The sequence below is a fragment of the Sapajus apella genome, unplaced genomic scaffold (genome assembly GCF_009761245.1).
Source record: "Sapajus apella isolate SASKATOON/1434 unplaced genomic scaffold, GSC_monkey_1.0 scaffold25, whole genome shotgun sequence".
In the NCBI taxonomy this organism is placed as follows: Eukaryota; Metazoa; Chordata; class Mammalia; order Primates; family Cebidae; genus Sapajus; species Sapajus apella.
Genome location: NW_022436965.1, coordinates 12,095,777 through 12,121,785, shown reverse-complemented (window position 1 = coordinate 12,121,785; position 26,009 = coordinate 12,095,777). Strand labels below are relative to the sequence as shown.

The window sequence follows — 26,009 nt, the reverse complement described above, 5'->3', positions numbered from 1 at the left end:
TAGTCAACAATGCTTGGTTTCCAAATATTGTTTCTAAAGCATTTTTTTTTCAGAGACTCAAAAGTAAAGTGAAAGCAATCTCTGTATTGGGCAGCCCTCCTGGAGTAACTCTGAGCTGGAATGGGTCTAGGAGCCTGTGTTCTCTGTTTGTTCTCATGTGTTATGTTGATGGCATTCCCTTTTCGGCCACATCTCCCTCCCCATATTCAAGTAACTCCTTGGTCTGAGCTTTTCGGCTGCTTATTTCCCCTCTTGCTGTTGCATCCTCACCTTGTTGGTGACTCTACACTGCCACCATGTATTGTTTTAATTTTGAGCACAATGTGAATTCTTTCCAAGTGTGACTGATACGCCCTCTTTTGGGGCCAAGAACCCATAGATCACATGCTCTTCTCCTCTGTGAAATGAAACCTCTGGTGCTTCTTTCTTTGCCACCTAATTTCCATGTTTCAATTTTGACCAAAAGCACTTAGTATAGTAAGGCAGCTTGATACCTCTGTTGCATAGTCTGAAGTAACACGTGGTATCACTTTTACATGACAACCTAACGTCCCAAGAGATTATTAATAAAAAGTCCTGCTGTGCTGAAAGGAAGAGAGAGAGAGGGAGACAAAAAATAGAGACCCATTGGGCTCAGGGGAAGCTGAACCTGACCAGTGTGCAGAAAGAGGCAGAGACGTTCCATTTGTCTGGGAAGCACCATGCATACAGCTGTTTGACAGAAAGCACTGGACTAGTCATTCAGTAAAGAAAGCATGTTATCTCCTACCTGTAGCCTGAATAAAGCCATGATTGGTATGTTGTAGGAAAAACGGATCGTGTCCCTGGATTCAGCCAACACCAGACTGATGAGTGCGCTGACCCAAGTGAAGGAGCGGTACAGCATGCAGGTCCGCAATGGCATTTCCCCCACCAACCCCACCAAGCTTTCCATCACGGAGAATGGTGAATTCAAAAACAGCAGCTGCTGACGGGCTTTGTGAATAGACAGACTGTGGAAGGAGACCGAAGGAAACTGACCCACTCTCCTGTTCCCAGACCTTTACCTAGCCCCTCCAGGTTTACAGAATGTTGCTACTTCACAATGGCAATGTGGTGAGAAACTCTTGAATGAAGAAAGGAACCTTGTCTTTCAGGGCATAAGGCGACGACTTCCAAGGTCAATGCTTTTCCCCCACATCTCTATGTACATAGGGAACTTAGTTCTGGGCCATGTACAGAAAATACCACTGTAATATACCAAAAGGAAGTTAATAATGTAGATTACCTTTTTGATTATTACTATTTTTATTATTGTTTTCCTCTTGTTGAAAGCACTGCAGTTGTTAGAGGAAGTAAAGTAGGAACTGTTGTATGAGTGAGACATGAGCCCGTGGGTTCAGTAGGTAGAGACCAAGCATCTATCTGATAGAAGCACATGGTGTGCAATAGGACATTGTCAGAATGAATTTTTCAGGGATTCATCTACTAGTTTAAAAACCCCACTCTGGCCCCCTTGTCCTTTCAGAAAACATGCAAATACCAAGATCCATACAAAACAATAATTTATTCCACTGATCAACCAAGACTGGTTCTGTTTGGACAGCTAATCTGATTTGGGATTCACTGTTTCAGAGGACACTGAAAAAAGCTGTTGCTTCAAAACTGGACTTTAGGAGTAATTTTGATTGAACTCCTGTCAATATGTTTATTTCCTCTGTCTACAGCAGATGGGAATCTTCTCTTTTAGATAGGGGCTTTTTTTTTTAACCCCAATTGTAATAAAGGGTGTTCTTTTTCCTCTTTAGAGTTTACAAAACTATAAATATTCATGTCTCCACGTACCATCTTCATCTTCACATGTTCACTGCACTTTCCTCCCCATGGTGGGAGCTGTCATCACCAACAGGGTTTACTCTCCCCTGGAGAGGTTATTTAAATAGCTGTCCATAAGCCATCCAGATCAACACCCTTTCTTCCATACAGAAAAGGGCTAACCATACCATAGCTGGAATCTCTGAATATTTCCTATTAAAAATTTTTTTCTATTTGTTAAGTTACAGTTTTTGTTTGGGATAAAGATTTTATCCATTCAACTAGCAAATTTATAGACAGGGTAATTTTATCTCCCTCTTTAACTTTTAAAGTGCTTCTTCCCCTCATCCCCTCAGTAAAGAAAGGAAATCCAAATCTGAAGCATCACTCTCTTAAAAGTGATGATTACTCATGTTTAAAAAAGAAAAAAAAAATTGAAAGTGTCAGGATGGCACATTCCAGTTGTTATTCCCATGCTCTTGGTAGATCTGTCAGTAATGACCCAATTTCAACTTTTGTCATCCATAGTTTTATGATTACAGAACAGAAAAAGTCATGGAGACTAATTCATTTCCTTTTTTCCAGAGGTATGAACTGTCATCTTGAATGCAGCCTTGATTAACAGAAGTATGGAATGTTACATGTTAAACAGACATTATATATACAAATATATATATATATATACATATATATCCACACATATGTACATATAACTGCACAAATAGGAAAAGTTCATGCCTTCTATACTGTTCAGATATAATGTTAAAAGGGTCTTGAACCTCTTTAAGCAAGATCTTAGCAGTCGTTTTACGTTGAGAAAGCAACAATGTTTCTCAAATAAGTTTATGTCTATTTTAAATTATAAGCTTTAAAGAATTTTTATTCTAGAAAAAGGGGATGGAAAAAAAAACCTGAGGGAGCCATATGCATCAAGTGAGTGTTTCTCCATAAGAGAAGAAGGGAACATGTATAGTGCCATCTTTTGAGTGATACCCAGACAGACACCAAGCCCTCCTTTTCACAGAGTCCCAGGCTTACATTTCAACTTCTTGAGCTCTGCCCTTTCTCAGGTGGATCTTTGTGATGAACCTTACATTTTAGCAACCTCACCATGGCCACATAACCCATAACCTTTTAAAACAGCCTATTTCATAGCAGTCCCTGTTTCTGCCAGACAGAGATCTAAAATGGGAGCTTCTCATTGTGTTTATGTGATGTGCATACTTTATATCCAGCTGTTTTGACACTTGCATTTTCTTCACCTTTGGTATTTGTTTTGCAAATTCTCACACCTTCTCTCCAAGCTGAAGGCACGCTGTGGTCAAAATCACTTATTTTATTAGGAAAAAGAGGTAACTGTCCTGAAGTGCCCTTTGTTGGAGGAGGAAGAATGTAAGCATAGATGTGTTCTTGTTTCGGCTATTCTCAGCTCAAGCCATGTTTAATTGATTCTTTGTAAAAGCCTTCAGTTGTGCCACAGAAAACCTTGTAAGAGAACTGTCAGTTTCATTGACCTTAAGTATGTAATGTGGGTGATGTCTTGCCATTGAGTTTGGGAAGCTCTTAAGTGCTGATTATGGATTACAGAGGGCTGATAAAATTACCTATATTGGGAATCGAAAGAAGCCCAAAAAAATCAAATGTGCTTTTGATGGATAGAATGTATCATATTAGCATCATGGGAGCTGCTTAGAGGGCTCTTCATTGGAAGATTTAATGCCCAAAACATTTGGACAGATTATGCAGCCCTCTACTACCAGATTATCTTGAATGAAGAAGAAATAGTAAAAATAGTAATAATAACAGTAAGAATGTTACAAGTAAGCTGAAAGTTCAGAGTTGTTGACAGACGTTAAATGTTAGATTATCCTGTGAGCCTACTCCTGTCCAAACATTTTTCTCAGTATTTCTTTAGAGAACGCTGCAATCTGTAGAACCTACTCTGAAGGATTTTTTAAGAAGAGAAGCCAGCAACAGGTGACAATTTTTATGGAGATGTTTCTTTATTGGCTTTTCCTCAGTTCAAACAGGTATATAACTTTGCTTTGCTGAGAGGAGGAGGTACATGGCTGAAGAGAGGCAGATAGATTAAGAAAGCAATGTCTTGCACTTCCTGTTTCCCTCAATACAGCACCACATTGTGGGGTGCAGGATACATCAGGGTTGAGTGGAATTTGGAATTCAGGTGGTGCTTGTAAAGTGCTTGTCTAGCTGATAACAGACTTGAACATTAATGAGGACAGTGTTGGTAGGAGTTAAAAAATATTCCTATTACCTTTTATATTACTGGAGCAATAAGCAATCTGAGCTGAAGCAGCAGAAAGAGTCACATTTCCTTCAGGTCATCATATTCCCTGGATCTCTGAATAAAAGCTATGTCAGAGGAGAGATTATAACTATGTAACTCTAAGAAGCACTTGAGCACTTGCTATGTTCCAAGCACTATCACCAAGGTACTGTTTGGGTTTCTGGCAGTCTAACAGTAAGAAAAAAGTGAGGTAATCATGTTGCTATAGCTTTTTCCTTTTTTTCATATGGTATCAAGTTGGTCAGAATTAGATTTCTCTGACTGTTCTGCTTCTGTGTTTCCCTGTGATGGTGTTAAGACTATGAAAGAAAAAGAAAGATTACCTAAGACTGCTGTGAGCATTAACCTATGCCCCTAAGAATGAGCTTGACTTTGGAAGTAAAGCTTTTCAAATCTTAGTCTACCCAGGGCCTTCGTTTATGGGTCTGTGGCTCTATAGACCCCTGGCTTTCACTGTGTTCTCAGAGGTATACCAGATTGGGAGCAGAGTTCTCCTTGGGAAGCCCCAGAGCAAAAGAACTGCCATCAGGTGAGTTTGCATTAGGATTTGTTTCCCCTTCCTCGAGGGCTGGTTTAGTTATCTCTAGCCTGGAGTTCCTGAGAAGGCTGGTTACGGGACTGAGCTTGGGAAAGGAACCCTCTTCAGGATTACGTCAGTCCCGTAGTCTACTCCATTGTGACCTTGAGCCCCATGCAAGCTTGACACCAGACTCGACTTGTCACTGGGCCAAACCCAACAGCCACATGTCACAGCTTCACTGCATTTTCAGCTACACCTTTGGATTCCATCTTCTCCTGTCAACTGTGGAAAGCCTAAAGGGCTCTCTTCTCCATTCCCCCCTTTTTCAAGTCTAATAGTGAAATCTCCTGCTTACCCCAGCAGTAAATAGTTGCCTTCCTACCCCTTACCTGGGGGCCAGTAATTTGGGATACTTTGTTTTTTCAATATGCCAGTCGAAGGACTTAGTTTCTTAAAAGCAAGAAAGGAGTGTTGAATTTTTAAATAGAATCTCTTTTCATGTTTGAATGATTGTGTGTAGTTCTAGAGGCATTCTTGTTGTCATGACCCAATTATGTATACTCTTGGGTTTAGGAAGGACAAAAGTGATGAAATTTGCATGAGATAGAATAAGTATCTTAGGAGGAGTGAAAGAACCTTAGGAAGAGACTTGACCATAAGGAAACAAATGCATCAGCAGTCTCCTCAGTAGCCCAGAGTTTCAAGGAAACGGGAAGATTTCTGTCCTTTGCACACTCTGAAAATACGTAGATACATAGAAAGGCAGACTCTGTAGACAACACATGCACACACCCACACAAAACACAACTCCTGGGGCTTCCTTTTTCTGAATGTTAATCCATTTTATGGACTAGTGATTCCCAAATTTTGAGATTTTCAGATTTTATGCTCTTGTTAGCTTTTATGACAGTCATTCTAGATTCATCCTTAAAAATGTACTATATGTGTTATATGTATATATACGTTAAAGTGACTTGAAATTGATTTGGTTTGGCATTATCTCAAGAACCCTAGATATCATTATTGATACCATGGGGAATCATAGAAATAAAGTTGAGTATCACTGATCTGAGAGTAGGATCCAAAAATAAGTAGTTTCAGTTCCTGATCAGTTAAGCCTCAGGTGTTTGAGTACCCAACACAGCAAGACTTGGGGAATGCAGTGAGCCACCCAAGGAACGGAAAATGGTAGTTTTTGCCCGTATTCAGCATACATTTTAATTTCCTACTCAGTTGTTATTTTTCATTTAAATACCCTCATTTAACCCTAGGAAGGTTGGGTTTTTTTGTTTCTTGTTTTGTTTTGTTTTAGTTTGGGACTTAAAACCAGATTTATTTGTTGTTATAGAGAGATTTCCACAGAAGTTGTGTTTTAGGGACCTCCATCATCTATGTGGGGGTACAGATATTTATGTATAAATACATCTTACATGATTTCCAAACTTTCCAGGGAAACATTTCAATTCCCAGTTCAACAAAAGGTTAAATACTAATTGACTCAATGACCACCTTCAGAAAAGCTAAATAGTAAATTAGGTTAAATTTTGACTGGTGCTTAGACCTTTCCTAGTTATATTAACTTAAGCAGACAGCAGCACATTAACCTGAGTTACACCTGTGAGGAATTTACCTTCTAAATTTGATTTTGTTTTTCATCTCCAGGGCCTTAATAAGAGTGTGTTAACACACTACTATTTTACAAGGATAGCTCTAAATAATTTATTTTTTATTTCAAGAGAGAGAAATACACCTTAGAAAAACAAAACCCAAGATTTTATTTTATTTTTAAAGCCATATTTTTGTGCTAGTAGCATTTAGATTGTTCCATATGTGAGATCCATATCTGCATTTCATTACCTGGGTTTGTTCTAAAGAAGATTTATTTTTGTTCTGTGAATAATTTTTGATGGTTCTTGTACATGTACAGATATAGATACGTTTGAGGTCTTTTATTGCTATTCCTACAAAGACTACAAATAAACTTTAACTTTAAACATTTCAGACTAAAGTTGCTACTATATTTGACATATTGCTGTCTTCTAGCATGCACTTGGGTGACAAGGACACTTGGAAAGAAATGAGAAATGAAACATATAACAGAATATTATTCTGAAGATATATTTTAACATTAAGAACAGTCTGTCTTAGCATTTCCCAAGTTCCATGTAATAAGATTTCAATTTAGGACAAATAAATAGTATTAACATGTATTGTGATAAAGCTGTTACTTTCAAATTCTGCAGAATTTGAAATCTCTTTAGTAACTTGTGGCAGGTAAAGTTTCCTCTGGTTATTAGGAAGTGTAGCCCCACTTAGCTTCCTAGACCACTACTATCCTCCATACTTCTTCAGTTAGATTAATGGGGTTGTTTTCAGGATTTTTGTTGTTTAGTTCAGGTTTTTTATTTTAAATTCTTAATAGAAGTTCATTTGTCATTCCCAAGTTTATTGTTCCCAAATACACCCGTCTTCTCCTGTATCCCTGTTTCATTCTGTAAAATCCAGGGATGCAGGTTTCATGTGTAGTCTTATTTTGCATTAGTTGTAGGTCTATGCTTTTTGGCACATCTTGAGTTCTTCCTAATCTTGTTCTACTAGGGATTAAAAAATTATAATTTACTCAAAATCCAGAGAAGATTGAATGAAAGGGAAACTGCGTATCCGTAGAATTGTGCTACTTTTTGTTCACTTCGAAGCTGACCCATTTCAGTCTGAATTGTTCGTGACCTAATGTAAGCTTTAAGACTTCCTGGATCTGAAACATCCAAAAGAGAGAAACTGTTGATGTCTTTTTACCTCATGGTCCTCTCAGCCCTAAACTATCCACCCATAAACCTTTATGCATATCCATACCCTGTAGTTGTTTTTAGCCTCCCTCTAGCTACCTGACTTTTTTCATTTGCATTTTTACCAGTGGGAAAATACATAAATTAATTTTGTTAGCAAAAAAAAAATTTTTTAATGACAAAGGACACTAAAACAGATGACTAAATCAGTGATTTTCAATCCTGATCATCAGAATCACTGGGGAGTTAAAAAAAAAAGAGGGGTACCTCCTGAGCCCCACCATTGAACAATTAAATAGAATCTCTCTAAGGATGGGGCCAGGCCTTTTTTTTTCTTTTTAACCTTGCCAGAGGATTCCGAAGAGTCAGGGGGTAAGAACCACTAGTCCAAATCAACCTCTGAGCACTGTGTGTAGGGGCCTTAAAATATTTTGTGTCCCCAATCCTGAAACTGGGATAAGGTGGTTACAGGTATTTTCTTACCTTCTATTTGGAATTTAAAATGCTACTAAAACTCATAATATATACTTAAGCTTCCCACACACACACCTTGTCCCCACCAATCCATCCTTTAAATCTGTGAGGTAGAAATTCTCTCCATTAACATATGGAATTGATACATTCTGACAAAGCTGATCAGAAGACGGAATTCCCTGTTTTGATGCCAGTTTCCCCACTGGCTTCAATTTAAAGCAGAAGGTAGATGGCTTCTGGTTTGGTGTCAGAAGCTTCAATGAGTACACCCTGCAAAGAGTGCTGAAGGGCCCAGGCCAGAATCAAATATGCTGCATTTGACTTTAAAGAGTTAACAAGGCCGGGTGCAGTGGCCCACACCTGTAATTCCAACACTTTGGGAGGCCAAGGCAGGCAGATCATGAGGTCAGGAGAATAACACCATCCTGGCCCACATGGCGAAACCCTGTCTCTACTAAGATACGGGCATGGTGGCACATGCCTATAGTCCTAACTACTCAGGAAGCTGAGGCAGAGGTTGCAGTGAGCCAAGATCGCACCACTGCACTCCAGCCTGGCCACAGAGCAAGACTCCGTCTCAAAACAAAAACAAAAAAAAGTAAACATAGAGAACTGAAAATTCCTTTGTCTACCTCCACCACCCCCAACCAAAAAGAAGGCCCCTAACTACAAGGAATAAACAACATAGAGAACTCAAAATTCCTTTGACTGCCCCCCACCCAAAAAAAAGGTTCTTAACTTTTCTTTACCTAAAGTCTTATTACTTGAAACTTATCAGTTGCTAAATTACACCATCCGTACTTGTTTTTTCAATAGCAAAATATACCAAAAGCTCTCCAGTACCCCTGTCCACTCCTGGCAAGCATACAGTCACGTGCTCATGTGAATTTTCCAAAATCATGAGCATTTTGTAAGATTCAACTGGTTCTATGAAATTATAATAAAGAGTATTACATATCTTATTATAATTTGTATATTGTGTGCTATATATTCTTTATATCAGTAAAATTTATAATAAACACATATACATTATATACTTACAGACACACATTACTGGTCTTTCTAGAAACTTGATTTTGTGAAATTCTAGAATAAATTGCCAGGGTGACATTTGTTTGGCCTATGAATAAATTGCAATAAACTAACAGGTAAATGCCAATGTTTCCTTGTCTGTAAAATTAAGATTGTGGCTAACTGGTCTATAGGGTACATCTAGCACTGACATCCTGTGGTTATTATCTGATATAATTGAGAAATGTATCCTTAGACCACGTTCAAAAATCAGCTTGAAGCTTTTCTCCCAGTATTTAGAAACAATTCTTCCTCTTCACAGTCTCCCATGGCACAATACTTTTTAGGAACCAAAAATAAGTCTGGAACAAATGTATATTCGGAACACTATGGTGATGATGTTGATAATAGTAGCCGACCAGGCATGGTGGTTCACTCCTAATAATCCCAGCCTTTTGGGAGGCTGAGGCAGAAGGATTGCTTGAGCCCAGGAGTTTGAGTTTGCAGTGAGCTATAATTGCACCACTGCACTCCAGCCAAGGTGGACAGAGCAAGACCCTGACTCAGTAATAGCTAATGTTCATTGAGCACCAACTGTGTGTCAGATTATTTGCTGAGCACTTTATATGGAATATATAATTTAATCGTAACACCAACCATATGAGTTAGCCCTTATTATCGTTCCTATTTCATGAGGAAACTGAGGCTCAGAAAGACTAAGTTACAGTTGGGCAATGGTGGCTCACGCCTGTAATCCCAGCACTTTGGGAGGCCAAGGTGGGTGGATCACCTGAGGTTAGGAGTTCAAGACCAGCCTGACCAACATGGTGAAACCCCATCTCTATTTAAAATACAAAAATTAGCCAGGTGTAGTGGCAGGCGCCTGTAACCCCAGCTACTCAGGAGGCTGAGACAGGAGAATCGTGAGAACCGGGAGGCAGAGGTTGCAGTGAGCCGAGATCGCACCACTGCACTCCAGCCTGGGCAACAAAGAGCCAAACTCCATCTCAAAAAAAAAAAAAAAAACTAAGTTACTTTCCCAAAACAATGGATAAAGGCAAAACTAAGACCCAAACTTAGATCCCTCTGAATGTGCTGTCTTGACTTGAAAAAAAAAAGCTTGGGAAAAACGTTGGAGAGGATAAGAAAAGATCCTAGCACATAACCAACTTGTCACCATGAGCCAAAGTGATGGCGGTGGAACAAGATGAGGTCTTATTCCGTAGGCTTTCCACATTAATATATTGGTTTTTTTAAGACTGCAATGTCAAGTCATCTGACTGATCAGAATTAAGAGAGTAGGTAGAAGTCTCACCTGTCTCAAAAATTGGTCTTTCATTTCTTCTGGGTCCATCAGAGCTGAGATGGTAAAATCTGCTTTCAGGATTCCAAAAGGGTGCCCTGAAAAGGAAATGCTACCTGTTCAGGAGGATATTACCCTATTTCCTTTTGAAAACTTCAAGTTCTAGGCAGTCAGGAGCACCCGGTGGACAGCATAGATGCTACATGCTGATTTGGGATTTCAAGAAGAAAGAAGAAAGAAACTGCTGAGCAGAAGAATGCTCAGCCATAATTAGGACCAACCAATTAGTGGCTGAAAAAAGAGTCCCACACTTTGGGATAATGCGGGCTCTTCCACAGCCTGGCTACCCATCAGGCAATTATTTTCTTTATTGTTTCTTCTGCATTTTTCTCCTTACTTTTAATCCAGTAAGTAGATACTCCACACCGTGCTGGAAATGCCTCTCTTTGGGTTCCCACCACAGAAAACTCTTAAAAGTTCTCTGGCCCTTTAAATAATTAGCCTTTGTGCATCAGCCACCCATAATCATCACAGGAGTTACAATCTCATGTACATTTGCATTTCATTTGATTGTTCATGAAGTTTATAATCACCTCAGGTGCTCACAACAACCCTATGATATGGGCAGGGGAGTTTTCACTACATCATCCCCTTTGCAGAAGAGAAACAGAAATTCAGAAACTTCTTCTGTAAATTTTCATAATAGTCACAGAGCATAAACCAGAATCCACCTCTTTATTCCTATCCCTGTTCCCAACATTTTGTGCCGTCTTCCATGAAAAGGTCTCAAGGGCCCTGTGCTAAGAAGTGACTGTCCAGATTCAGCTGCTCCACTGGTAAGAGTGGGAACTTGGTAGACAGAAGCATTTACCTGATTTTGGTGTTGATGTTTTGTCTTTAGATTCTGAACTCAAATGTTGGGCCTCCGTGGCAGCAGCTGTATCTCTTCTGTCAGTGCCACTCCCTACACTGGTCACAGCTACAGGAGGGGAAAATAAAAGATTTATTGCAAATACAACCAGGAGTAAGGTGGCCTGATGCTAGTGACTGCCCCTAAGCTAAAGGACAGGCAGGGACAACCACTGCTAGCTGCTGCGTAAACAGCAAGGTGGGACGCTCGGTGCCTGCTGATCCCTGACTCACCCCCACAGGCTCTTGGACCCAGCTCTTGAGTAGCTACACCATCATCTTTCAGAAAGCACCCCTGGCAGAAGGATCTGTGGGGCCTGGGCAATATCAGGAGGTTTTTCCTCATCAAAATTTCTTTGTTCAGTAGCCTATGCTCCCAGGGGCCCAATGTCCTTATTTTGTCTGCCAACTACACAAAGCCCCCACCGTGGCACCCAGGGACACTCAACATCTCATCTCCATCCCAAAACAAGTTCAGCCTCTCCCCCAGCACTCCCTCTTCGCTTCTATGACTGGCCATGCCCAGAGGTGCTCCAGCCAGAGACCCTGGTGTCCTCAGTGGCTCCCTTGCTCCCGTCTCACCTGTTCTCATGTTCACTCACCAAAGTCCTGTCAGTGCCTTGCAGATGTCTTGTTATTTTTTCAAATATGGAAATAATGCTTTTATTTGGAGTATATCGTAAAATATTTAAGCAAATATATCCCCTCTCCAACCCAGGGACACCCATGATTAACACTTTGCTGTAGAAGGTCCTTCACACTCTTGAATTTGTGAATTTGAATGTGTAAAGATCTCCCTTGCTCGCTTTAAAGGCTGCATAGTAATATTTCACTGAATATACCTTAACTTAACCAATCTGCTTCCAGTGGACATTACGTTGTTTCCAGCTTTTCACTGTAATAAATAATGCTGCAACAAACAACCCTGTGTGTGGAGGGTGCATATCTATGTGTGTACCTCATATTATTATTTCCTTAATTCCCAAGGGTAGAATTCCTGTACGAAGGAGTTTGCACATGTTGAAACTGACACAAATTCCGATACCAGAGTAGTAGCCCCAGTTGACACACCTACTGTGTCCGAGATCACTGTTTTTCCCATATTCCCAGCATGATCCCCCATTCAAATCTTTGCCACACTAGTAAGTACAAAAATAAGTTTTAAAACTACATCTTTTGGCTAGGTGTGATGGCTTACAGCTGTAATGCCAACACTGGGAGGGTGAAGCAGGAGGATTGCTTGAGGCCAGGAGTTCAAGGCCAGCTGTGCAATATAATGAGATCCCATCTTAAAAAAAAATTAATTAGTCAGGTGTGGTGGTGTCTGCATGCAGTTCTAGCTACTTGGGAGGCTGAGGTGGAAGGATTGCTTGAACCCAGGAGTTCAAGGCTGCAGTGAGCTATGATCATACCACTGCTCTCCAGCCTGGGCCACAGAGTGACACCTTGTCTCTAAAAACAAAAAGAAAAAGTTAGCATCTTTTGTGTGTGTGTGTGAGATGGAGTTTCTCTCTGTCACCCAGGCTGGAGAGCAATGGCTTGATCTCAGCTCACTGCAACCTCCGCCTCCCATGTTCAAGCGATTCTTCTGCCTCAGCCTCCCCAGTAGCTGGGACTACATGCATGCGCCACCACACCCGACTAGTTTTTGTATTTTTAGTAGAGACAGGGTTTCACCATATTGGCCAGGCTGGTCTCGAACTTCTGACCTCATGATCTGCCCACCTTGGCCTCCCAAAGTGCTGGGATTATGGATGTGAGCCACTGCCCCAGGCCGAGTAAGCATTTTTTAAACTTTGCATTTGTGTGGTTCAATGAACAAAAGCTGGGCATTTTTAAAAATGTATTTGTATTGGTCCTTCAGTTAACGTCACCTGTGAACAATGTAAAATCAATTCCCTCATGTCGCTTCCCACTCCAGTGCTCCAGAACAGGCCTCAGTTCCACTCACCCACGCTGTGCAACATTCTTTCCCCACACACGTTTCCTGTCTCTCCTTTCCTGATTGGCCACCCCTCCAAAGGCCTCTTTGCCCACCCAAAGCATTGTAAATTTATTTAATGAAGTGGATAAATATGTAAAATTCCGAAACACAGAAGAGGAGGAAACATCCATATTCTCATCCCCTGAATGTAGTCACTGTTAACATTGTCACACATCTCCTTCCAGACTTGATTCCTATGCATTGTTTGATATTTCCTTCCAACCTGTTGTGACTGTATTGTGTACAAAGCATTGATAGTGCCATTTTCACTTAACATCCTAATACAAGCACTGTCTACGTCATCCTAACCACCTTGCTTCTGGAAACTACAGATCTGAGCATTCTGCTCACCTGGGAAAACCTCTGCTGGCTCCACTGGGGGGGAAATCAAGTCCTTCAGATTTTGCCCCCAGTGTACCCCTTTCTCCTCACCCCCTGCCACTCCCTTCCCCAGTACATGGCCCACGCCAGTCACATCAAACTGCTTCTCATTCCCAAACAAACCATACAGTTTGACATCTGTCTTTACCTATGCTGTTCCTTCAGCCAGGAAGAACTTCCTAGTCTTTTCTGCCAGATGCAATCCTCCATTGTTACACCTTCTATGCTATTGCCACCTTCCAGGCGGAATGAAATGAATCGCTTTCCTGCCACAGCTCTTGGTTCACACTTCCGTGCAGCACCTTCCAACTGTCCTGGCTGTCTCCATTAGTCCCTGTGAGACCATGTGCTTCTAAAAACAGGAAACAGCCCTGCTCATCTTGGCATCCACAGTTCATCCACAGTTCAATGCCTTCTTCAAAACAGGTACTCAGGAAATGATTGTCAAATTAAATTATCTACCAGTGTGCACTATCCCAGTCCTTGGAGAGATACAAAGAAGTACAGAACAGCCTCTGCCCTGTGAGATTCTGCAGTCTCAATAATTCATAATTGTAGTCATTTATATTTAATAAAATGAGAATGAGGCCAGCTCCATCTATTCAGGTAAGGAGAGACGTGAGAGAAGGATGAGTCACTAAACGTTTCACTAGAGAATTGAGATTAAAATGGTAATAACTACCATTTATCAAGTGTCTCCCAGATGCCAGGCATTGAGAGATGAGAAAACTAAGGCTCAGAGAAGTTAGGAAACTTGCATAATGCCACACAGTAGGTATTGGAGCCAATATTCCAACCCTTGACTGTCAGACTCTTGCTCTTAGAACCAAAATGAATTATTTCTCCCCCAGATCACCCCACTTCGCCTACATCTCCATCCATCCTAAATTACCCAGGGACGGCGAGACTGAGCTGGCTCTGGCCAGACAGGACCCCTGCAGAATGCGCTGGAATGCAGCTGGGGTGGGGAGACTGGCCCAGCACACACCATCCCCACACCACACCCCACCTCTCATCCTCAACTCCCTGGCCTGCGCCCTACCCATGGAAGCCAGGCCTGGTCGCCCCAAGAAAGGAACTCCCCAGGGTGCTGGGGCCTGCCTCAGGTAGAGGTCCTAACTTAGAGCGACGCAGACAGGCACCTGTTTGGAGCCCTGCCCAGCTCCCAGCTGCCTCTGGGCGGGTGTTTTGGCTCAGGGCTGCAGAGTCAGGGGGCGCAGTTGTCCTCTGGGGCACGGCTGGGCTCCCTGAGCCAGATGAGTCCGAGATGCTTTCTTTGGTCCCCAGAGAGCTCTCGGGAGCCTGGGAGCCGAGGCCCCGGCTGGATGTGGAGGACCCAGTGGGTGCTGCTGTCCTGGGAGTAGCTGGGGCACGGCGGGTGGAGTTGAGCTGGGGGCTCGAAGCGGAGGCCAGAAGAACCGCAGTCACTTCCTGGGGAACAGAGAGGCTCCCCCTAGAGGCGGGACCGGCAGGGCTCGGGGGCTGGGACGCGGAGTGCGCAGGGTAGGAAGACGCGCCCTGGGCAGTGACCCGAGGCATCCTGGGTCCTTCCCCCGGAACCGAGGTAAGTTTGGCCGGAGGGCCGGGTGTCACCGCCCCTTGGGGTTGGAGGGTCGCCGGGCCAGCGGAGGCGGAAGCGCTCGGGTAGGGGTAGCGGAGGCCGGGTTCGCGGGGCTCCGGGCTCCCGCTCTGCATAAGCCGGGCCGCTGAAGCCGGGCCCTGCGAAGCGCCCACGGGTCCGGCGCTGGTCCCTGGGGCTGGAGAGAAGACTTCTGTGGGGTCCGCTGCGCCCGGGACCCCTCCCAAAGCCGAGGACGCCGAAGAGTGGCGTCGCGCAGTGGCTCCCCGGGCCTGTGCCCCCTCCACGCCTGGGCTTGCCCACCCACTGCAGACAGGGGCTAGCAGGGAGGGCCTCCTGAACCCGATAGCGCGGCCCAGGTGGCCCGTGAGCCTGGGGCAGCCAGGCAGGTGCCAGGATAGACCTTAGATGAGAAGAAGACAGGCTGTCGCCAAGCTCTGACCCGAATCTGACCACGGCTACCGGCCTGGGCGCTGTCGCCTTCAGGGTGAGGTCCCTTAGCGACTCACAGAGGACCCGCAGGATCTGGGCTCCCACACTCTCCAGTGCGAACTGTCCCCACCCCACCTGCAGCTCCTTCCACCTGCAGTCCTCACCCAGCCACGCACCCCACTCCACTTTGCAAGCTAGATACTCCTCATTCTTCCAGTAGTTGTAAAGTCACCTCCTCTGGGAAATCCTCTGGACAATTAGAGAGGGGATGCTCCCCTTCTCAGTGTCCCCACCATGCCTGTGACTATACCAAGCACCAGCCTCTTCCCAGCCTGCTGTGAGCGCCTTCAGAACAAGCCCTCCCTTTCCGCGGTGTCCGGTGGCTGTGCCTGGGCTAGCACAAGACTCCCTCCACGCTTTCTAATGAGTGAATGAATGAGGCTCTGCTCTACCTTGATCAAGTGCCCTCACTTTTCTGTGTCCTCAAAAAAGGCAATAATCCCTTTGTGTGATACAGGAATCTGTAAGGAGGCCAGGAAAAAGGTGATTTTGCCCTCAATTACTCTAGTTAGCCTCAGAACTCTTGGGAAGTAAAATGAGGTAATGGCTGTGAAGATGTTTCAGGAATTCTTAAATGCTGTAGGATTGCTGTCACTGCCCTTCCCAGCCACCTCCCCACAATAATGCCAATAGCTCATCCCTCATCCTCTCCCTGCAGAGGAACCTGCAATTCGGAGGGACTTTGGGAAGCCCCTCTGCAGTGTTTCCCTCTGTTTACTGAGCCTCAGGGCCTATCTGATGATTTTTCCCCAAGAGCACTGCTCAGCGGTCTTCCCACTCTGTCTCCCAGGCCAGGGCCTCACCCTCTTGCCTGAGAGACTGGACAGCCTCTCCTGGGTCTCCTGGCCCTGGAGCTGCAAGTCCAGGGGCCCAATTCTAGGAAAAGGGAGTTTGAGGGTGCTCAGTCCTCCTTCCCCAGCCCCTGGCCGGCCCAGCAGGGTTGGGAGCAGAGGGAAACTCCCCTCTGCATAAGTGGCCCTTGACTGCCACCCACTTAGCTCACCCCTTTTCTAGGCATTCACTGGCACTTCTAGGAGGGGCCTATGGGACCTCCCCTGGACCCCTGCCTGCTAGCCACCCTTGCTACTTCCCCAGACTCTGAATACCCCAGATCCAGCCAACGACAGGCTCAAAGCACCTCTGCCTGGCCTGGGAGTTGTTTCCTCTGTCACTTCTGAAGAGGAAGCGTGGAAGAGTGGAGGCAACTCTGCTGAAGCCCGGTGTCCAACCGAGGGGTCTGCAAGGAAACAGAGAGAGTGTGAGAGCAGGGCCTGCAACACCCAGCAGGTGAGTGGCCACCCCAGGCTCCGACGCCCAGCATTCGGTTCCCCATCACGGTAGCCCCGGACTCAGGAGGGCACAGTTGTTGCACATCTACCGTGTGCCCTGCAGGAGGCACATTCGCCGTCCCCAGTCCTCACAGCAAGCAGTGCTCAGGGAGGAAGAGCTTCTTTATGGATAAGGATCATGCATCTCATCAAATCCAAAACAGAAAGAAACAGCCAAGAACAAGCAGATCCACAGAAACAGAAAGTAGGTTTGTGGTTGCCGGGGAGGGAAGGGAGTGACTGCTACCCAGTAAGGGGTTCCTTTGGGGTGGGGGGTGATGAAAATGTCCTAAAATTAGGTTAGTGACGATGTTTGGACAACCTCGTGAATATACCAAAAGCCACTGCAGTACACCCTTTAAAAAGGTAAACTTTGGCTGGGCACAGTGGCTCACGCCTGTAATCCCAGCACCTTGGGAGGCAAAGGTGGATGGAATACTTGAGGTCAGGAGTTCAATATCAGCCTGGCCAACATGGTGAAACCCTATCTCTACTAAAAATACAAAAACTAGCCAACATGGTGGCATGCGCCTGTAATCTTAGCTACGCGGGAGGCTGAAGAAGGAGAATCACTTGAATCCGGGAGGTGGAGGTTGCAGTGAGCCGAGATAGCTCCACTGTACTTCAGCCTGAGTGACAGGGCGAGACTCTGTCTCAAAAATTAATTAATTAATTAATTTAATAAAAAATAAAAAGGTAAATTTTAAGATGGGAGTTACATCTCAATAAAACTTACCAAAAAAATGGAGGGGAGGAGGAAGCAAGGAAGGAGAGAAGCAACGAGCAAGGCAGGAGGATACCTATCACACAACCACGGACAGGCTCAGAGCACGTCTGCCTGGCCTGGGGGTTGTTTCCTCTGTCAACAGGGCCACCAGGCAGGACTTGGGCTCCCATGCATTCACAGGGACAGAAAAACAACCATGGCTCCCATCTGGCTGGGGGCCCCCTCTGTGCCAGGGTTTCTACTCGGCCCCTTAGATTCACTTTCTCACTCAGCCCTCAAAGCCATCCTATGAGGTGGGTGCCATCAGTTCATTTTGTTCATTGTATTTCCCAGATGAGGAGAAGGAGGATCTGAGAAGCTGCCCACCTTATTTCTAGCAAGCGGTAAAGTCTGTCTGATTCCAAAGCCCAGACTCTTAACTTCCTTGTCCAATAACGAATCACTCCTGCTAATTGCCAGTGCCCTAAGGCTGGATGAGTCCGTTCCATTATGTGAAGATCTCCAGGATTAAAATAATACAACCTCCTCACACATTTATAGTGCAAGGATCTCAGGAGCCTGCTCCAGAACTCAGTTACCCTCAGAGTCTAGCAGTGCTTCCTTGGGTGTATCCTCAATGTCACCTGCTGCCCAATAAACCCATTTCCCACCTCAATCTATCCTCAGTGGGCCCAGGGTCAGCAAGAGCAGACTGTCACTCACCATAGAAGCAGATGAAGGGCAGCAGGGAAGAGCAGTTCACTGTGTACACCTGCAGTGAGTAGGTCACGTAGATGCCGAGAGCTGCGCACAGTCCTCTCACCATCATCGGCACCTGCAGCCAGGAGGGGATGCTGGCCCCCAGCTCACTGGACCAGCTCAGAGATCCAGAGTTCGCATTGAGGTAGAGGCCAATCCAGGCTTCAGTCTCACTCATGAGGGATCTCAAGGCCTCCTTGCCTGTCTTGTCCGTCACCATCTGCAGGTCGGCCAGGTCTGTGTGGTGGCTGCGGCAGTACAGCAGGGCCGAGTACCATGTCATCACTTGGTCAAATCTCATGAAGGTCTGACCACCGATCTGGACCACAGCTGGGGTCAAAGAATGTGGACATCACAGGCCTGAGGGCCTGGATCTCTGACAGCCCAGCCTCCATCACCCCCGGGGATAGAATTCTTGTCTGACATGGGTGGACCCTTGTCCCCAGTCCTTGAGTGTTAGGTTTGTTCAAAACCACAATTTTATAGGTAGACTAAATACTAGGTTGGAAGAATGGGTGAGCTGTCATAGCAGCAGGTGGGGGAAGCATTAGGGAAAGCAGGGTTAAGAGTTATTGTAGCTATATGGCCTCACAGGTTCGGTTTAAGTCCTAATTTCTTCATCTGTACAATGGGGTAATCAGTACCTAAGATCAGGACCGCATGAGATCACATATGCAAATGGTTTAGCACAGTGATTTATTAATAGTATGCACATAGCAAGATGGTAGTGACCATTTGTGGGGGGGGGTTATGAGGCAGACAGAACAATCTTGGTTTGGGGTCACCTTCGAGTGTGTTTTCTAGGGGCTGCGCCTGCCCCACTGGCTCTCAGGCGAATCCAGGGCTGAGCAGAATAGAGGAAGTGTGTGATGTTCCCAGGCTCACCGTGCCTGGAGAGCCAGGGAGAAGAGGCCAGCCTGGAGGGATGGGCCTGGTGGACAGGAGGCAGAGGAGGCTCAGTGGCCTAGCCTTCCAGGGAGCCCAGACAGACTGAGATGCCGACCTCCCACAGCCACCACTGCCAGTCCCTGCCCGAGGCTGGACTGGGCCAGGTCCTGAGGTAGGGCAGGCTCAGTCTACCCTGCCCTTCATCAAGCACGTCCCATCTTGTAGCACATACACCTGCACATCTGAGCTTCCAGACAATGCAAGTTTGGAACGACGTAAGCGGCTGGGACTCGACCTAAGGCATTGATTCCGGGGGGGCTGCCCGGAAGAGAAAACACTTGTGTTTACCGAGTTGGGAGTCACATGCTCAAATTCAAATGGAGCCTCCCAAACTCGGACATGGGCCTTTTACCTAAGCCCATTGAGATTTGCCTCCGATTTACCTATCATTTTCCCTATCTAAACTGGTTTTTTAAAGTTACTCTTGATTAAACCACTAGTATGTGCCAGCCCTTGAGCTATGCATGTGGCCTGTGCCATCTTTGAAAACTCCCACTATCATCCTGAGAAGGTGGTGTCATTAACCTCAGTTCACAGATGAGGAAAAGGAAGCTCAGGGAGGTGACGACCTGCCCGAACTCGTGCCATGCTAGAGATTCAAATATGGGAAGCCCTGCCATCTTCACTCTACAGCTCTGTGCCCCACACCATGCAGAAAACCCACTCCACAGACCAGGCTCAGGGAGTAGATTGCCTCTGTCATAGAACTTCTCTCTATCAGATAGGAAGAAACTTTTCAAAAGATACCAAGGCAGTAATGCCAGAGAGCACTATTTCAGAGAAGCCACCCCCACCCCCAGATGAATGAGCAGGTACTTGGGCTGTGAAGAGGAACCACCCTGTCCCAACCCCAGAGTGAGAGCTGGGCTGCAGCCGGGGCCCACTCTCTGCTTCCAGTCTCTGATTGGAGACCTGGAACCAGTCACCATCCCCTCTGGGCCCATCAGAAAAATAAAGACATTGGTCAGATCAGTGGTTCACACCTGTAATCCCAGCACTTTGGGAGGCCAAGGCAGGTGGATTGCTAGAGCCCAGGAGTTCAAGACTAGCCTAAGCAACATAGCAAAGCCCCATCTCTACTAAAAATACAAAAAAAAAATTAGCTGGGCATAGTGGCATATGCCTGTAGTCCCAGCTACTCAGGAGGCTGAGGCAGGAGGATCACCCACCAGGAAGGTTGAGTGAGCTGTGAGTATACCACTGCACTCCAGCCTGGGAGACAGAGGGAAGCCATCATGTCTTAAAAAATAAAAATAAAAAATAAGCCAGCTGCGGTGGCTCACGCCTGTAATCCTAGCACTTTGGGAGGCCAAGGCGGGTGGATCACCTGAGGTCAGGAGTTTGAGACCAGCTTGGCCAACATGGTGAAACCCTGTTTCTACTAAAAATACAAAAATTAGCCAAGTGTGGTGGTGAGCGCCTGTAATCTCAGCTACTCAGGAGGCTGAGGCAGGAGAATTGCTTGAACCCGGGAGGCGGAGGTTGCAGTGAGGCAAGACCGTGCCATTGCACTCCAGTCTGGGTGAGAGGGCGAGACTCCATCTCAAAAATAAATAAAAAATAAAAATAAAGAACATTGATTCTCTCCATGGGGTTCAGCCAGGGGGCCGCAAAGCCCGGAAATCCCTCCCAGACAGCCAGGCAGGAGTCAGGGGAACAAGGGAACCTGGGGGTGGAGATCCTGCCGGCTGATCCTGGTGGAGAGGTCCAAGGCAAAACAAGCCGAATTCCGAGAAAAGGGATTGGGGGCAGCTATGTACCTAGCTTTGGAGAGGTCGTTAGGCTGAGAGAGGGCTTCGTGGAGATGAGGTGCCCAACATCAGGGTCTGTAAAACAGAAACAGACCATGAGTTACAGGGACGCCCAGGATCCTCTGCAGGTACCAGGAGCTGTCCAGTTACAGCCAGGATGACTGAGCTCAGGAGCAGGTAGGCTCGTCCATCCATTTCTACATCGATTCAATCCATTCAATAAATACTGGGCACCTATTGTGTTGCCGACCTTATTCTAAGCCCTAGGAAAATGGCGCGGAAATAAGAGAAGCAGAGTCCTTGCTCTTGAGGAGACTATGAGAAGGAGTGAGTCTTGCAGAGAGCTGGGAGGAGCCTCCCGAGCAGAGCCACAACAAACTTCAAAGCTCTGTATACATGCAAGATATAATTCTACTTTCAATGATGTACATTTTGTCCTAATTTCACCAGCCCGCAGCAAAGGTCCTGCGGTGGGAAGGAGCCAAAGGAAGTCATGTGGCTGGGACAGGAGTAGGAGAGGAGGCCAAAGAGGCGAGGCGAGGCCTGATGGCTGAAGGACAGGGCTCTGAGTGCTGCCAGGGCCACTGATTCTCTTCTTTACAGGGAAGTGATCTGATTTGCCTTTTTACAAGCTCATTCTGTGTAGAGAACAGACTTTAGTGGGCAAAGGCAGACCAGAGGAGAGACAGCGCTGACCTGGCTCCTGTGCTGGCAACAGAGATGCAGAGCTGAAGAGCGTGAGGGGTCAGGACCCATCTTGGTGGAGTGTGGGGACAGTGTAGGGAGCAGAGGACAACCCCATATACATACCCCTCCCTTCGCAGGCCTCCTGGTCCCAGGCACACTTACCACCCCCGTAATCTCCTTACTCCCTTGGGAACCCAGCATTGAAATCTAGGCAGCTACACCTGCTATTCTCAAGGTCCCGGGGCAGGCACCATGTGGCCATGTTGGGCACACATGAGGTCAGCCCTCCACAACTGTATTTGAGAGGTGAAGGTGGCACAGAGCTGGACTGAGTTTGGCCGACAGAGGGAAAAGCAGGCAGTGACACTCTTACCAGGAAAGCGCTGAGCACACTACAGCCAGCTCCTGCATGATCTTCCCAGAAGCAACAAGTCGGGAGTCAGGCGCACTGGCAGCCAGGACAGAGAGGGGCCCGGTGAAGCACAAGGAGGGGGACGTGTGCATGGCATACCAATGGCGGATTTCCTGAAAAGATGCCTGAGGAGTTGGCTCACACTGCCCGCTTAACAGGAAGCAGGGGATCTCCTAGAGGGCGGCCGCTCCCCTCCTGCCCAGCAGAGACCCTAACCATCCACCTGTGCTTCATGAGAAGGAGACTGAATTCTGCTCTTGCTTCTGCACAGGTACGCATGCATCCCCCAAACCCCAGCCTGAATTTCCCTTTTGGCTCCCTTTTTCTCCTTCCCCCAAATCCTTAACTGGCAAGAGAAGAACTTTCCAGATTTTATTTTTACTCTATCCTGAGTTGCACCCATTTTTTCTAATGGGGTCTTCAGAATAGGGTTGCAGAGGAAATAGAAATGAAGGCCACAGAGAGCAAGTGATGTGGCAAAGAGTAAAGTCATGACCAGTTTTCCTCTGAAACGGTGGATCTCTCTCCACCCCACCCCCCACCCCCTCATTTGCTGTTGAAAAGCAACAAGCCACCCTGGCCAGGCCCAATGACTCATGCCTGTAATCCCAACACTTTGGGAGACTTGAGGCAGGAGGATCACTTGAAGACAAGAATTTGAGACCAGGCTGGGCAACATAGCAAGACCCTGTCTCTATTAAAGGTGTTTGTTTGTTTTTAAGACGAAGTTTCGCTCTTGTTGCCCAGACTGGAGTACAATGGCACGATCTTGGCTCACTGCAACCTTCGCCTCCTGGATGCAATTCTCCTGCCTTGGCCTCCCTAGTAGCTAGGATTACAGGTGCCCACCACCAAGCCCAGGTAATTTTTTGTGTCTTTTTTAGAGACGGGTTTTCACCATGTTGGCCAGGCTGGTCTTGAACTCCTGATATCAAGTGATCTACCCACCTCAGCCTCCCAAAGTGCTGGGATTATAGGTGTGAGCCACCATGCCTGGCTTTTTTTTTCTTTAATTAGCCAGGAGTGTTGGCATACATCTGTAGTGCCAGCTGCTCAGGCGGCTGAGCAGGAGACTCACTTGAGCCCAGGAATTGGGGGTTACAGTGAGCTATGATCACACCACTGCACTCCAGCCTGAGCTGCTAACAGAGCGAGGCGCCTGGGGGGGGGGAAGCGAAGCCTGAAATGTGAATGCGAACACACCATAGTAGCAGAGGAAGGGCTTCTGGGCTGTGCAGAAGGCAGCCCCGATGTTGAGTAATTTCAGCCGAGTGCACAGCGTGGCACAGATGCCCACCCCGAATTCGGGCATCTTCAGGGCCCACTCCAGGGCTGTGAAGGAGGAGCCGCTGGACCATCTCAGGCCAGAAGTGCTTGCGTCAAAAAAGAGGCCAATCCAAGCTGGGGTGCTGGTCATGAGGAAGGAGAGCTCCATCATGTCACTTAGCTGCAGGTCAGCGAGGTCTGTGTGGTGCAGCCGGCAGTGCTGCTGGGCGTCGGACCAGCTCAGCTCCTCCTTCACCAGAACGAAGTTCCTCTCACTGCTCACCAGCTGTAGGGCTGGAGCAGGAGAGGCTGTCACAGCACAGCTGTCCCTCCCCTCCCCACCTCTAGTCCTCAAAGAGCTTTCAGACACACCCTGGTGGGCCTCCCCAGCCTCCCCGCCCCCTCCGCGCCTCGCCACTGATCCACCAGTTGTATCCAGCTCTGCCTCCCAGCCTTGGCACGAGCCACTCTTAATCGGGAAGAGCCGGCCACCTCCTCCAGCTCCCTCAACCCACAAATCCTATTCTCCCATTCCCTCATCTCCCCAACCCCTTTGCCCAGCTAACTCCCCACCCTTCTGCCCATCCTTTCTGCAGAAAAGGTGAGGTGCCTTTCCTATATGCTGCAGTTAGTGCTTGATAACAACAGACAGGGTTTGCTGAGCGCCGCCAGGCGCTGTCAGCTCACGGAATTCTTCCAGCTGCCTAAGATATCACTCTGCCTGTTTTACAATTGAGGTAACCAAGCCACAGAGAGTTAAAGAGACGTGGCCAATGCCACCCGGTGGGAAGGGAATACAGCCCAGACTCAAGAACCCTGGGCAGGCTCCCAGCTCCAGGCCCTCCGTGGCAGGGCACTGCCCCTCCAGCAGGGGCTCACAGCCAAAGTTGCACCCGGGAGTCACCTAGGGAGCTTTTCAAACACAGCGATTTCCAGGCCCGCCTAGAGCAAAGATCTGAATCTCTGTTACTGGGACCAGCATCAGAATTTTTTAAAAGCTTTCAGGGAAGAGACCTTTTTGCTTTTCTGTCTGTACTACCTGGTCTAGGCAACTTAGGAGCAAAGAACAGCCTCATTTATCATGATATTCCCAGGGCCCAGACAATGCTGGGCACATCACAAGGGCTCAATGTGTTGAAAAGAAAGAAAGAGAAGGGAAGGAAGGAAGGAAGAGAGAAGGGAGAGAGGAGAGGGAAGGAGAGAGGAAGGAAGGGGGGAGAGGGAGGGAAGAGAGGAAAAGGGAACGCAAGGGAGGGAGGGACTGACAAGCAGATCAAAGGTCTCCCAGGAAGCCACCCCAAGCCCCAGGATCTGTGTTCCTTCCTTCCTTGACTCCATCCCTTTGGTCCCAGGAAATGCGGCTGGACAGGGCTGCCCTGCTCTGCCCAGGCCCTGCCTGTGGAAGAGGCAGAGAGGAGTGAAGGACTTGGCGCTGGGATCTTGGGGGTCCTGGCCACAAGGAACCCTTCAAGCTAGATGCGCCAGGAGAGGAGAATGAGACCGGGGAGCTGGGCCCAGGCGGTGGCAGGGAAGAAGCGGGTGGGAGGGCCGGTCTGAGGAGCCACTTGCGGAAGAGAGCCAGCGCCTCTCGCCCGCCGCAGCGGAGGATGCTTCCTGCCGCTGAGAAAAGCGTTCTGCTTATTATTATCATGATTTTTAAATAACTGGCTGTGGCCCGCATCACTGATTTTAGGACGGTGTCCACTCCCGGCGCCCCAGCTCCGTGCAGGGCGCCCCTCCCGCCGGCCTCTCCAGCCCCACCTGGGAGCCTCGGGAGCAACCTCTGTCTCTCCGTCGGTTCTACAGCCTTGAGCCTCCTCGAACTCTGCCCTTCTCTGCGTTGCTGCCGCCGCCTGGGCCCAAGTCGCCTCTACCCTGGGCGGTCCCCGCTCTGCAGCCAGAGGGCGGAAGACCGGACCCGCCTCCGCGGGTCGCAGCCCAGGGGCCCCGCGCGCTTCGCTCCCCCGCGGCGCCCCCGCCAGGGTTCTTCCTGGCTGCCTTGGCGCTCCTTCCTCCCCTCAGGCTCACCCACGGCGCCCTTCCCGCGAGGACCTTGCCGCCCTGGCCCGCGGACCCCACAATGCCCGCCCCGTCCACCCCCGGCGATGCCCTTCCGTGCATTGCACACGCTCCTGAGGTGACCTGCGGCCGCTAGAACGGGGCTGCTGCGGCCCCAGCGTTTCTGACGCGGGCGGAGCACTGTCTGGTGAGGGCGGTGAGGGGGCGGATGGAGACGTTGTGCCGCAGGACCGCGCTCTGGGCTCCGCACCTGGACGCCGGCGGGGGTCGGGGGAGGCGCCGCGGGCAGGGAGCGGCGGCGGGGCCCCCTTCCCACCCCTGTCCTGAGGGTGGAAAAGCGTTCATTTCCTTCCACCTTGCCTTCCCTCCAACCTGGAAATCTGGGCGCTTCAGGGGAGCGCCCCCTTCCCTCAGCTCCCAGCCCTGGGGAGCATGGAGCCAGGCACCCTCCTCCAGGCCGGGGCCTCACCTGCTGCGCACAGGGAGAGCTGCAGCGCCCGGGGCAGCATGGCTGGGCGCTGGCGGGCGCTGGCGGGCACTGGCGGGGCACTGGCGGACACTCGCGAGGCACTGGCGGGGCTCTGGCGGACAC

The 26,009-nt window shown here is 47.7% G+C and overlaps 2 protein-coding genes across 9 annotated transcripts in view; one reads left to right on the top strand and one right to left on the bottom strand.

The window, feature by feature from the left end:
• The window catches only part of RASAL2 (RAS protein activator like 2), a 371,400-nt gene extending 364,782 nt beyond the window's left edge, over positions 1-6,618 (top strand). For all 8 annotated transcript variants that reach the window (XM_032291299.1, XM_032291298.1, XM_032291297.1 and 5 more), the window contains one exon: positions 807-6,618. In XM_032291299.1, coding sequence (XP_032147190.1) covers positions 807-971 — 165 coding nt within the window. In that variant the 3' untranslated portion in view covers positions 972-6,618. The remainder of the gene's footprint in view (positions 1-806) is intronic.
• On the bottom strand, positions 5,908-26,009 carry LOC116560095 (putative C-type lectin domain family 20 member A). Its single transcript, XM_032291305.1, has 8 exons — positions 25,887-26,009; positions 23,336-23,692; positions 21,043-21,108; positions 18,299-18,664; positions 16,680-16,778; positions 11,068-11,175; positions 10,209-10,294; positions 5,908-7,377 (listed from the first exon to the last, which is right to left on the bottom strand). The coding sequence occupies exons 1-8, from the start codon at positions 25,924-25,926 to the stop codon at positions 7,297-7,299; spliced, it is 1,203 nt and encodes a 400-aa protein (XP_032147196.1). The 5' UTR covers positions 25,927-26,009; the 3' UTR covers positions 5,908-7,296.